The sequence below is a fragment of the Condylura cristata genome, unplaced genomic scaffold (genome assembly GCF_000260355.1).
Source record: "Condylura cristata isolate star-nosed mole 26May11 unplaced genomic scaffold, ConCri1.0 scaffold00022, whole genome shotgun sequence".
NCBI classification, from domain to species: Eukaryota; Metazoa; Chordata; class Mammalia; order Eulipotyphla; family Talpidae; genus Condylura; species Condylura cristata.
In genome coordinates this window covers 23,419,635-23,433,502 of record NW_004567123.1, presented here as the reverse complement: position 1 = coordinate 23,433,502, position 13,868 = coordinate 23,419,635, and the positions used below count along the sequence as shown (strand labels likewise).

Sequence of the window (13,868 nt, the reverse complement as noted above, 5' to 3'; positions counted from 1 at the left end):
GGGTCTGAGACCCTCAGGGGACACGCGGGAAGGGGTCTGAGACCCTCAGGGGACACGCGGGAACGTGTGGGGCTGGCAGGCTGGGTCTGAGTCCAGCCTTGGTGTGTAAGGACCTCCCGGCTGGCAGCGGCTTCCGCACAGGTTGCCGGGCAGAAGTGAGGATGCTGACACCGACAAGGCCCAGGCTGGGCTACAGTACGCCCAGGCCCCCACCCCTCTGGGTAAAACTCTGCTGATAGCGGTGCCCTTTGGCCGGCTTCAGGCTCGCCGCCGAAAGCATTGCCCGCAGATTTGTCATTCTGGACTAAATATAAAAGAATTGGCCTGAGTCGGAAAGTTATTTTCAGCATATTCTGTCTTGCTTTGCAGTCGTTGAGGGATGCTGTGTGGAGGGCCGCCTTCCTGGAGTCTGAGGTCCACCCCGGTGACCCCCACATTCCAGGAACAACTGCCCAACTCCTGTCCCAGAGGAGGTCCGCTCCTCAGCATACCCCGCCCGAGTCCACCAGATCCCACTTCTGTTTCTGGTCCCTTTGGGGAGGGGGAAACCCCGCCGCTCCCAGAGCTGAGGTCTCGCTCAAAGCTGCACAAATGTTTAGGGAGGGGATGAAGAGACACAGTATTTATTAAGAGCCTACAAGCTGGGCCCTGAAACTTATGCCTCGTCACAAAATCTTTTCAGAGAATACACTGCCTGCACTTCACAGAAAAAGAAAGGGATACTCGATGGCCGGAATGTGCTTGCGGTCGTGAAGGTCTGAAAGGTCCGGCCTGTACCATGAGATGCTGTGTGACCCTCCTCTCCCTCCATGGTTTCCCTTGGGGCCAGAGATTCTCTATGCCAGGGGTGGGGGGTTGATGTACAAGGATCCCAGATCAAAGAACCGGGCACAGCAGCGCTGGCCCTCAACAGGAACTCTGCTCTTATTTCCTTGGGACGGGGAAGAGAAACCCCAAGATTTGTCCAGGCCCTTTGGCCCTGAACTGCGCAGCCTGCAGGCACCTGCAGCCTCTGCACAGAGAGGACAGCCCTGCCCTCCGCCCGCTGCTGCTCCCACTGCCGCTGAGGCTCAGAGGGGGCCTCTGCTTCCTGGACAGGCCTCTGTGCTTTGCCAGCAGACATGACACCTTTGGGCCCATGGTGGGGATACTGGGGAGAAGTTTGTGGGAGGAGGGCTGCCTGGCACAGCTCAGAAGCAGGTGCCCTTCCCCCACCTCACTGGAACAGCCCACTGCCCCGCATCCCCACAGCCTATGGGCACGGTGTTTACTAAGGCCTTCTCTCTCTTGCCTGCTGCTAGACCACCATGGCTCCCAGCTAGCCACAAAATAAAAGCCAACCCCCCCCATCTGCCCCACATGAGCTTTGCTGAGCGCAAGCTACACGGCCCCTGTTTACAGCCTCTGGCCCTTCCATTCCTAACACTGTGCCTGGCCTCACCCCAGCTGGCCCCTCTCAGTTCCTGGAGGCCATAGGCTGAGTCTGAGACCCCTCCCCAAGCGCATACGGAGCAACACCCCCCACCCCGCCCCCTCCCACGCCCCATTGTATTCGATCCATCTTGCTGGGGTGGTCGGGGAGGTCACCTTTGCTGTGAGCCCAGGTGACAGGCTTGGTGCAAGGCAACATCTAATTCAGGATCCTACCCTTTGGGTGCTAGGGACCTGGAGAAGCACCCTTTGGCATCTGGAGAAGCCTGGGAAACCTTCTCAAAGTCATGCTTTCCCATGCATAAAATAAAATGCCGGGGATTGTCCATGAAACCGGTCTTTGACAAGTGGAAACTTGTCAAGAGATTTTTAAACGAAATTTGGGATTTGACACATTAACACATTAAATAGCAAGATCTAGCGGTGCCTGCTAATGGTTGCTGATGCCAAATAGCGAGCAGCCTAGGCACTGTTTCACAGGATCTGCCTCAGCGGGATGTGACAGGAAAGTATCTTCGGGAACTGTTGACATTAGGTTGAACCCTTGAAACTGGCGATGCTGTGCCAGTTTTTACTATCAAAATGGTGCTTTCATTTCACCATGTCTAATTCTTCTCTCTACACCCATCATTGGAAAAGATGCTCAGTTTCAGGTAGATGTGGCAAACTGAAAATGATTCTTTTTCCCCATCCAAGTTCATGGGCCCCCTGATTCATATCAGACGCCCGTTGGGGCAGGCCCCCTGAGAGCCCCCCCCCATTGCTGACTCCCTGAGGCTGCTGGGCTGCTGTGGGTCACCCACCTCCTGGCACCCACTGGCTCCTTCTGCGGATCCTCTAACCAGCTCCAGTGTCTGCTGCCCACAGGCTCCCTGTTCCCCCAGCTGAAGCCTTCCGACGGCGTCTTCAAGGTCATCTTCTGGCTGGGCTACTTCAACAGCTGCGTGAACCCGCTCATCTACCCCTGCTCCAGCCGCGAGTTCAAGCGCGCCTTCCTCCGCCTCCTGCGCTGCCAGTGCCACCGGCGTCGCCGCTGCCGCCCCCTCTGGCGCGTCTATGGCCACCACTGGCGAGCCTCGACCGGCGGCCACCCCGACTGCGCCCTAGGCGGCGCCGGCACCTTGCCCCCGGGGGCCCCGCTGGCTCTCGTGGAACCCTCGACCCCCGGCTCCTCAGAGGTGCAGGCGCCGGTCCCCGCCCGTCGAAAGCCAGCCTGCGCCTTCCGAGAGTGGCGGCTGCTGGGGCCGCTCCGGAGACCCACCACCCAGCTCCGCGCCAAGGTCTCCAGCCTGTCGCACAAGATCCGCTCCGGCAGCGCGCCCCGCGCAGAGGCCGCGTGTGGCCTGCGCCCCGAGGTGGAGGTGGAGGCTGTGTCCCTGAGCGTCCCACACGACTTGGCGGAGGGCGCCGCCTGCCAGGCCTATGACTTGGCCGACTATGGCAACCTCAGAGAAACTGATATTTAAGGGTACCCCCCCCAACCTCTAAACTAGGGAGTCCGCAGGGGGCGGGCAGAGAGTGGGGCTGAGGACCAGACGTGGGGTGTGTGGGGCAGGAGCCCACCCCCATCGGCCACCGCGAGACTGACCTAGGCACTGCTCTGTGGCCTCTCTGCCAGAGGGGCAGGTAGGGCCTTGGAGGATGGAAAGTCACGGGCCCTCCTGGACACAGCTGCCCCGGAGTCCTCCTTGGGGAGGGAGGGGCCGCCAGGGCCCTGGACACAGCTGCCCCCAAGTCCTCCTTGGGGAGGGAGGGGCCACCAGGGCCCTGGACACAGCTGCCCCGGAGTCCTCCTTGGGGAGGGAGGGGCCGCCGGGCTCCTGGCACCATCTGCTCAGGCCCTGAGAAGCACTACCCATGCACCACCTGAACCCTGCCTGGGTCTGCAACCTGCCCTCCTGCTGGGGAGAGGCCTTGCCTGGCTGTCCCCATGCCTCTCCTAGGGAAAAAGTCGGCGGGGCCAGGGTTTCTCAAGGGACACAATTTCTCCCGACCGGAGGAACCAAGGGGACCTGCCACGGCCACCCACAGCTTTGGTGGCAGACTGGATGGCCACCCTGCCAGCCTGTTGCATTTACCCAGGGACCTCTCGGTCCCACACGGTTCCTCCACGCACAGCGTCACCCAGCCCTGCCCCTCAGCTCCCCGGGGCCTTACTGTTTACACTGTACATAGCTCCTGTGCCTGTACCCGTCACTTCTCGCTGGGACCCAGAGCCGTCCGCTGGGGAGAGCTTTGTCATTTTGAGACGTATTTATTGGGAAGAGTACTTCTATTTTGTGCAAACCACGCAGGCTGTCCCTCTAGTCTATAACCCTTAAAAGACTTTGGTTTTTTTCCTCCTAAAATCCGCCTGGCACTAACCGTCCACAACAGGCTAGATTGGGTCTCCGTCCACCTTCAATCTAACTGTCTCCTTGACTCATAGCTGCTGTCCTTTGGGATTTTCAGTATGACCATGGACTTGGAAGTTTTATTGGCTTCCGAAACTGACATGATTAATCTTGGGAACCTGATGGGCCCATAAGCACAAGTCTGCTTTGTCAGTCTGCCCAGATATATCTGTGAGGCACTGAGGGCCTCGGGGAGGAAGGCGGCCATCGGGAAATGGTGAGAGCCCACACAGCCCAGTGGGCTCTCACTAGGTGAGTGAGAGAACCTGTCCCCGGGAACCTGACTTGTTATCTGAGAAAAACGTCCACGCCAGTGACATTCCCGAGAGCCGGCAGTGGAGGCTTCAGAAGCTCAGCTGGGTAATCCCTGTCACACACATCCTGCTGGCCTGGGAGCGGTGGCCGAGTAGGAGAGCCCGAGAGACAGCACCCTGAGGTGGCTGGAGCGGGGTGTGCTGAGGCCGGTAGAGCCAGCTGCTGGGGCCAGCATGGACCACGTTTTCACCCCGTACTCGGAGGCAGTCTGTCTGCTTGAAAGGCCACTGCAGTTTCAGATCTTTCACCCCAGCCCCAAAAGGCAGTCACTGTGGGGGCTTGCGAGGAGCACTCACCCCATGGGCCCAGAGCAAGTCTGGGCTTTAGGCTTGGCGCCCTCCCCCACCTCCCCAGGGCACAAGAAGGGCCACTGAAGGCAGGTGCACGAAGCATGTACACCCCAAGAGGGCCCCACTTTGCAGTACATTGACTGTCCTACCACTGGGGTCCCAGGGGACCGTCCTGTCTTCCCACAAAGGTGGGGGGCCATTTGGTCAAGTCAGCTTTGTGTGAGGGGGTGCACACCAGTGCCAGAGGATTAAACATTGGCCTCGGGCGGGGGCTCAGCAGCCGGCTTGGTCTGGAGAGGGTTTCTGAGGGGCGGATACTGGCTCCCACAGCCAGGGCAGCAAAGCCCACAGGTAAACAGTGGGGGCAAGGGAGCAGCGTGGATGGAGCCTTCTACAGGAGGGCTGAAGGAGCTCCGTCCCGCCCTAGAGAGTGGGCATGGAGGGGGGTGGTTGGCTGCCGGCCCAGTTCTTTCTCTAGGCACCGTGCATGACTGGCAGAATGTGTCTGATGTCCAAGCCTCAGCCCCTGTGACCTGAACACAGGGGCCCTCTGCACACAACTGCCTCCTCCTGGACCCCCACACTGAGTACTGGGCCTTCAGGAGGTAGGGGGGGCTGTTGGCCCCGAGAGGTCCCAGTGGGGGCATCCGGGGACCAGGTTCTCGTCATCAATAAAGCACTGAGCTGCTGACTTGGTCTCAGGGTGTGACAAAGGGTCACAGAGTGACTGAGAGGAATGGAGGGCCAGCAGTGGCCTCTAAAAGAGGGAGCCGCTCGCAAGTGATTTGGAGACACCCGGATGGAGTGCATTCACACACATCTCCTGGTCCTGGGGGGCCCCAAGAGCAGGCCACGTATCTGACCAGAGAGGCTGTCCCTGAGGGGCAGATTAAAAGCGGGATTGCAGTTCCCAGGGGCACCTATGAAATATGGAGGCAGTGGGGGTAGTGAGGAAGACCCTGCAAACCCATTCACGGGCAGGGCGGGGCCAGTGGGACTGTGAGTGGGAGGTGGATGAGCCTCGGCGGCCAGAAGCAGCCTCCGGAGGTCTGCAGTGTCCGCCACACTCCCGGCCACACACCCTCCCTCTCAGCTGGGCTCCGGCCACCCATCTCATTGCTTCCCACACTCTTTCTGGACCTCTGGCCCCAGCATCCCCCAGAGCTGCTTTTGCAAGTCACCTGGGACCTTTCATTTCCCTGATGTCCCCCCTCGGTCCCTGCCTCGGCCACACTGGCTGCCGCCCTGGCCTCTCCCTGCTGGGCCCCACCCCTGGGATCTTCTGGTCCCCTAGCCACACTGTCTCTCCTGTCAGGCTCCTCTCTCTGCCCTTAAATGCCCCGCAGGGTTTGGTTCCTCTCAGCTTGCCACACTGTCTCATCCACGCCACATCATTCAGTGACCACTTGTCCATCAACGGCTCCCCAGCGTCTGTCTCTAGCTGCAGATGTGTGTAGTCACCCTCCTGCAGGACCATCCCAGATGCCCCAACACACGCCCACATCTTCCTGCAAGGCCACGTCTTCCTCAAAAGGACGTGATAAGGCCACTAGTGTCGAGGCTTCAGGCTGCAGAGGCCCTCAGCCCACCCACCTCCCACGCCCCATCATCCCCAGACTCTGCTCAGACTCAGCCCTGACACCTTTGGCCATACCAGTGGCTCACCCCAAGGTTACCCTAGGGGCGTCCCCATCTGCTTCCAGCAGGGGGGCTCTCCCCCCAGAGCTGCCCAAGGCTGGAGGGATGTTCGTGAAGGCCTGGATCTAGAGTTGCCACTGCAGGGACACGGTGTCACTGCCCGCCTCATGGCTGACTCAGCCTCACCTTCTTTGAGACCCTCAGCCCAGCTGGTTCCACCGCTTTGCAAGGGAGTAAAGTCTGTGCCGCCAGCCAGGGGCTGCTCTGCCCGGGGAATCTGCAGGAATAGCTGCTCCCCGGCTCGCCAAGCCCCGCCTGCCACCTCCAGCAGCCCCTCGTCCCGCCTGCTCCAGGTGCTGACAGGTCCTGGGGAAAGGTCTGGGGCCTCGGTTGCCTCCCCTGATGACCTGTCGGAGCCGATTCCTCAGTGGCCTGCTCTCCCTGTTTCTATTCCCATACTGTGACACCCCCGGGGGGTTGTATGTTCACCATCCACTTGGAAAGAATTTCCTTTTTTTCTTCATGTGGCTCCAGCAAAGCACAAAACCAGATGCTTGTAAAGGTTAAACTGGTCCCGCAGTCATAACCCAGAATAGCTTTGTGGGGAGCCTGCTGGACCCAGGTGGAGTGAGGATGGGCGTGGGGAGGTGGCCGCCTTGGGCTCTCCTGAAGGTCTGGGCTGACATTCCTTTGCAAGGGCCATTTTCACCCCTTGCTGGGAGCTGGGAGGCCTCCCAGCTCCTCTCCAATAGTGCTGCTCTCGGGGAGAAGCAGGAATTGCAGGATGTATTCAGAATTGAGACGAAATCCAGGAACTAGGGCTGAGCTTTGAGAAGCAGGAGCCAGAAGAAGCAAAGGAGGCTCTGGAGGCTGCTCCAGGACCTCATCTGAGACCTTCCGGGGCCCCTTCCACATGGCCCCACCTGCTGTGGGCACACACCTCTCTCTGCCCTGCAGAAGCGGAAGGCACCTCAGTGCCCGTTCCCGAGAGGCCCAGGTTGGCCCCACTCATTCTTTGAGCCAAGTCACAGGGGTCATGGGTCTCTGGCCAGCCTGGGCATTGGCTCATTTGGGGTCGGTCTGACCAGCAGGGCAGGCAACGGGCACAGGATGGGTGGCTGCCTGGTACCAGTTCTGTGGGCACAGGGGCTCTCCTGGCTGAGGGCGAGGAGGGGCAGATAAGCAAGGCACAAACCAGCATCCTCATGGTGACAGGTGAACTTGATGGGAACCCAGGCTGCAGTCTTGACACTCCCCAGTGAGTTTGGGGGCAGAGCCAGGAAGTTAATGGAAAGAAGCGATTATTCAGTGTACCGGGCATGAAGCCACTTTCCCATTTTGGGGCCCCCCACTTTGAACACCCTACTTCTGCTTCCATGACTTATCCCTCCCCACCCTCCTGTCTAACCATTTTCAACCATGGCCTTTCTTCTTACCATGTGTCTTTGAGTTCACTTAACTTGTCTTTCACCTCAACGTCATGGGGCCATTGCAAAGCGGAACCCTCAGAAGGCAGTCTGATGCTTCCTACGCATCTTAGTCACCCTCGTGGGTAATACCTGGACCCCCTACAGACTAGGCAGTAGGTGTTCCCCTACTCCAAGTGTTGACTGTCCTGCCAGGTGGGGCACAGGTGCCCTCTGACATATTTCTGTCTGTACCCTCCAGTCACTAGCAAATAGTCAGGTGATGGCCATTGAATCAGGCAAGCACTGGACAATATTTACTGAGCACCTACTATGGCCCAACACATCAGTGTATAAACAAGGAGGGGGGGAATCTCTACCTCAGTGGAGTCCTATTTTAGGAGAGACAGAAGTGATAGGTAATAAACAGAAAAAACACACAGTGGATGCTAATAAGCAAAAGAAATATAATGGGAGCAGCAATAGGAAGTATTGGGCATGGAGGAGATTATACTTCTAGATCGAGTACCCAGGGACGTTCGCAGGTAGAAGGTGATGTCTGAGAAAAAGACTGACGGTGGTAAGGGAGGGACAAGGGAACAACATTCCAGACAGGAACAGCAGGTGCAAAGTCTGACTGAGGAGACTCACTGAGTTTCCAGATTATCGAGGAGGACGGCAAAGCAGGCAGAGGAGGGGAGTGCTGGGTGAAGATGTGGGTCATCTCGGGGGCAGTGTGAATCCCAGCAGGACTCTGGCTGTCCCCGAGCAAGATGGCTTTAAGAGGGTTTGAAGAGAAAAGTGACAAGATCTGTCTTTGAATGAACAGGATCGTGCTGGCTATTGTGTTGCAGCAAACAACAGCTCCCCCAGTGGACCAAGGAGTCCAGTTGCAGTGGCCACTTCGATGACTCAGGCAGGAGATGGTGGCGAGGTGGCCTCTGACCCTGGGGTGGGCCGGCCAGCCAGCCAGGAATGTGGAACTGGCCGGCAGCAGTAAGGGCAAGAAGCTGGTCCCTGCCTCACACCGCACACAAGCCCACTGAGTAGATAAAATCGGACTTTAGAAACCGCAGCATATGATCCTTCTTGGGATACAGGTGCGTGTTCTTTAATGGGTTATAAAAATACAAATCATAAAATATTGTTTGTTGCTGAATTTTAAAACTTTCATGTGTCAAAAGAGCTATTAACAGGGCCCTCCCTGGTGGCACAGCGAGTTAAAGCACAGCACTAAGAAGCTCAAGCTACTTCCGCATGAGTTCGATCCCACCTGCCCCGGAGGAGATCCACATGGCGCGGCAGACCTCTCCTGACCCGCCCTCTGCTCCTCTCAGCAGTGTACTTTGATCACCTGCCTGTTCTGCTCCCCACTGTCTCTGGTGAATCCTCTCACCCTCTGCATCTCTGGCCTGTACCCCAGTTCTGTATGAATAAATAAATAAATCTTTAAAAAAAAAGAGCTATTAACAGCAACTGACTGGGAGAAATCATCCACAGTTCATATCGTAGAGACTGGACTCGGTATATTTTTTAAATTCCCAAAAATCATAAGGAAAACAACACAGAAATATGGGCAAAGGGATAGAATGGAAGGTTCTCAGGGGAAAAGAAACCCAAATGACTAATAATGATAAGGAAAAAAAGATGGTGAGTTGGGAAATGCAAATTAAAACCAAACCAAAATGAGATGCCCTGGATCTCTTACCTGGTAACAAACAAAAAAGTGGATATTTCTGTTACACTGGGCGACGGCAAGGTTGCGTGGATGCAAGCACTCTCTGAGCCTGATTCATGGGAGGGGAATTTACCAGACTTTTTTTTAGGATCATCTGACAGCACCTTATAAAACTGAGACTAATTATGCCCCGGGATCGAGCGACCTCCACATGCACAGAGGCATTCTTGGTGGCCATCACAGCATTGTTTTAATAATGAGCAAACAGAAACCACAAAACAGCCATCCTCAACAAAATGAATACTCACATGGTGTGTGGACATGCAATGAAGCGCTCCCTGCCAGCTAGAAGGAACACATGAGACCCGTAACTCAAACAGAGAGATCTCTTGCATGACAAGCGCGTGGAAGGAGGCGTGCAGTGATTCCATGTATCATTACCTACGCACACAAAACAGTACGAAGCCGACACTCACATGCACAAACACCAAACTTATAAAGAGAGGAGCTGTGAATCAGACGTAAACATGATCACAGGAAATTTTAGCTTTATCTGAGTATTTGCTTTTTTCCTTAGAAGCATGTTTTTATGGTTAGTTGTGTCTCTAAAAAGTTAACTCTGGAAAAAAGTGAGAATTTCCCTAACTATAATTCCTTCAGCCTCTTGATAGACATTTTTGCACGCCCACGATATAATTAGACTGGGTGGGGATACACACAGGCAATCCCTGGGCCACCTAAGCACAGAGTTGCCTTACTGGCAAACTAGGCAAATAGGGATTAAGCAGGCAGGAAGAAAACTGAAGTGCTTTGGGAATTCAGAAGACAGAAAATTACTTCCCACTGGGCAAGGGAGTGATGGAGTAGACAGCAAAACAACATGAAGGTTTCATTGAAGAGGATCACCTGGTCACTGCGTCGGAAAGCCTTGGCAACTTGAGGGAAAACCTTAGGAGCAGTGAGAGAGGGATGAATCTTGCTTAGGGAAAACATGACTCTAAAGACAGCAGATTTCTCATCGGAGATCATGGAAGCCAAAAGAAAGGCACAATATTAAGTTCTGCGGGCAGTGGGCAGAGGGGAACTGCAGTGAAAATATCCTTTAAGCACTAAGAGAACAGCCCTGATCTGGAATGTTCCGTGTGCTGGGTCAGCACTGGGGCTAAGTAGGAACTCAGCCTTCTCTTAACTTGATCCAAAGTCACATGTGGACCTGTTCACAGTGACGTGTGCTCACCTGGGCTAGCACCCGCAGTTCTGTCTGCCGGGAGGCCTAGAAGCCAGGACACGTAGTGCCCAGATCTTGGCCTCTTGTATTCTCATGTTTCTTATTTGTTTATTCATTTATTCATTCACCTATTCGCTTATCTATTCAGTATATTGATTTTTTTTTTCAGAACATAATTCCACCTGTTAAACACAGAGGTTGGCTTAGAGCCTTTTAATTCTGGAAATCTCAGCCCACCCAGGATACAATGTTCCAGGCGCTGGCAGGAGGGCTGTGGTCCCACAGGGCCAGCAGATGGCGCCAGACCACAGGGTTGGGTCCAACAGGCCTCGGCCTCCAGACCGCCTCTGGGGCTGCTTCTCACAGCTGCCCAGGCTTAGTTAAGGCAGGAAGCTGCCTCCAGGTGAATTCTCTGTGGTCCATGAAGCCAGCAGGAGACCCTGTGCCAGTTGACATCAAGGAGCAGGCTAGGGGGAGGGTGTCAGAGTAGGAGAGAAGAGAGCAGGGGTTTCCAGCCAGCGCTGAGGCTGGGCCCTGGCTTAGCACCTCTGGGTGGCTTCTTCATTCACTGGTTCATCTATTCAGCAAATACGTGTCGATGACCTGTTACACCAGGCCCTATTTTAGACACTGTGACTTGGGTTCAGGAGGGAGTAGTCAGAATAGACAGATAAGAAACACACAGATAAACACACAATGTGGCGTCAGGGGGAGTGTGGTCCATGAAGAAGCAGGAGTGAGGTCTGGGCAAGGTGTGACACTGTGTCCTGGATGAGCTGAGCTTTCCAGAATTAAAAAAAAAAAAAAAAAGCTGTAGGCCAACCTCTGTGTTAAGGTGCTGGGGGACATCTCCCTGACGTCCCCAGAAGTGCCAGCTGAGTAGGGATCTGAACACAGAAAGGACAAGGACTTGTGAGTATCTGGAGGCAAGCATTCCAGGTAAGGGGAAACAGGTAGAAAGGGGAGCTGGGGGCGGGTCACACAGGGCATTGGAAATGACCTTCTGTCCTCAGTGTGATGTGAATCGTTGGAAACCAGGAATGTGTATGGCAGATTCATATTTTTAAAAGATACACTGGCTGCTGTGTAGAAAACAGGCTGAAAGGGAGAAGGGACCTGGTAGGAGGCTCCTGATGTGGCCCAGGACCAAGGGGGAGGGCAGGGGACCGGGGACCCGGAAAGCAGATTCTGGGGGGGGGGGGAGCTAACCAGGCTGCTGTCAGCAAATCTGACCATCAGATAGGGGTACAGAGTCTCTAGGATGACTGGGGCGTTTGCTCAGAGCCAGAGGTGGTCCCACCTACTCCAGTAGGGCCACAGGATTTAGGAAGGAGCCGACCCACAGCTCTGCGTTAGGTGGTCCAGTGCCAGGAAGAGCTCGTGGACAGCGTGGCCGGGGTTGGGCGCCGCCCTCTCCAGCAGCCCTCAGGACCTTTGCGCAGAGAGCAGGCGGGGGCTGCGTGATTGGAATTGTGCTGATTGGTCTTCGCAGAACAAATGGCGAGAGAGTTGAGAATGTGAGCGAGACAGCAAGGGAAATGATAGACGACTGTAAACCCCACTCCTGGAGCCAGCTGTAAGGAGTCAGGATTGACCACAAGTGATGAAAACCTAACCCGAACTAATCAGAAAAGGGGGCCCCCGCGGCCGGTGCAGCTGGAAGGGCGTCCACGCTCCAACGGCAGGAAGGCAGCGCCACAAAGCACTAGGTCTCGCCTGCACGGAGATGACTATGTGACCCTGGGCGCCCTCTATCAGAAGGGAGGGGACTGAGGGCCAGGACGCCCGAGAGAGGCAGGGGAGCGCCCAAGCCCGCAGAGCAGATGGCACAAACGCTGAGCTCACTGCCGGGGATACGCCTGACATCCTGGTGCCCTCGCCGAGATCCAGGCCAGAACACTCCTGCGAAGCCCACCGAGCTCCGAGCCTCCGCTGGAAGTGAGGGCGGTGAGCGGGACCTTGGGCGCGTCGTGGAGACGCTGATGGTCTGGAGCTGGACTAGGACCATCGTCCTCTTATATTTAATATGCACATAGCACAAACTTTGAGGCCTGGATGCCCGCCCCCACCCGGTGAGGCCACGCCTCCTGCTTGTCAGGCTGGATCTCCCCACCTAAATCAGCCTCAATAAGCTGCCCCGCCCGTCATTTGAAGAAATCACAGCCTCGTGTAACTCTTCCGCCTGGAGGGCCACTCACCCCCCTGGCAGTTTTCAGAAACAGTCAGCGGCGGGTCTCACTCCCCACACCCCGGGCTCACCCCCACAGGCCCTGCTAAATGCGGGGTGGTGCCAGCCGGAGGTGTTTCACTGCTACAATCGTTTGAGGATGGGGCAGACACTCCAAGAATCAAGTGGGAGCTAACATCCTGCAAAGACTCAGAGAGGCAGCACCCACCGAGGACCCCAGGACCCTGGGGTCCTGGGAAACATTTCTGAGGTTTTCACAAAGCCACAGCCAACACTTTGGACCCCCTGCTGCGGCACCCCAGGAAACCTTGAGCCAGTTCTGCAGGAACCCAGTACCAAGGAAGAGCTTCCCCCTCCCGTCACCTTTCCAGCGAGGGCAGCTGTAGAGTTGGTGTTGGCCTGAGCATGCCAGCTCAGGCACCCCCATAGACTCTGTGGGGTTCCCATCAATGCCAGCACTGCTTCCAAAACTCAGTCACAGTAAGACACCCAACCTCTGTCCCTGAGACACCCATCTCTCCTCACTTCTGAATGGTTCTGGCTTTCCCTTCTCTGCCTGGAATCTGGTTTCGCTGCTGCACAGCTAACTCCCCCCACAATTATCTGACACAGAGGGGGAGGTGAGGCTGACTGCTCCCGCCAAACCCAGCCCAAGGCATGCCCGTTGTTCCTGCATCCCTGTGCTCCACCTACCCCACCCCTGCCTGGAATGGCACCGTCTCCCAGGGGCACAGCCCTGCACAGCCTCACACAGGTCTGCTAACTTCAACTTCCTCTGCATTCTCCCTCGGGCGGCTGCTGGTTCCCAGATGAGTGGACGCAGGGAAGGGGTCAGGTCAGAGCAATCCTGCCTAAGCACAAGACGGTCCTTAGCACCCAGCAGCCAGCAGGGCGGACAGAGGTCCTTCCCCTTTCTCTGCTCTCGGGTTGCATCAGCTCTACAGCAAGGAGGAAATTCACAGAGCCCATCCTTTCTGGGAGGGAAGAGGGGGAAGGGCACCCTCAGATAAAACTTTGTGATACACACAGAAAAAATGCATAAATCTTCAGTGTAGAACCTGATGCATTTCAGCCCACGCAACCAGCACCAAATCAAGATATAAGGCATTCCTTTAACCCCAGAGAGTTCCCATACTCCCTGCCAGGTATGCCTAACACCACAGATGTTGGTTTGCATGTTCTTGAACTTCACATAAAAGCCAACACACAGTCGCTAGCCAGTGTCTGGCCTCTCGTTCAACAGCGTCTTGCGGTGACCAGGCGTCACTGTGAGCACCGAATCCTCTACTCCGCTGGTGTGT

The 13,868-nt window shown here is 56.1% G+C and overlaps 1 protein-coding gene across 1 annotated transcript in view; it reads left to right on the top strand.

Annotated features, from left to right (window-relative positions):
- The window catches only part of ADRA1D (adrenoceptor alpha 1D), a gene marked incomplete at its 5' end in the record, with an annotated part of 11,943 nt that extends 9,046 nt beyond the window's left edge, over positions 1–2,897 (top strand). The window contains one exon of the mRNA XM_004687010.1: positions 2,299–2,897. Within this exon, the coding sequence (XP_004687067.1) occupies positions 2,299–2,897 (599 nt within the window). The remainder of the gene's footprint in view (positions 1–2,298) is intronic.
- Positions 2,898–13,868: the final 10,971 nt, after the last annotated feature.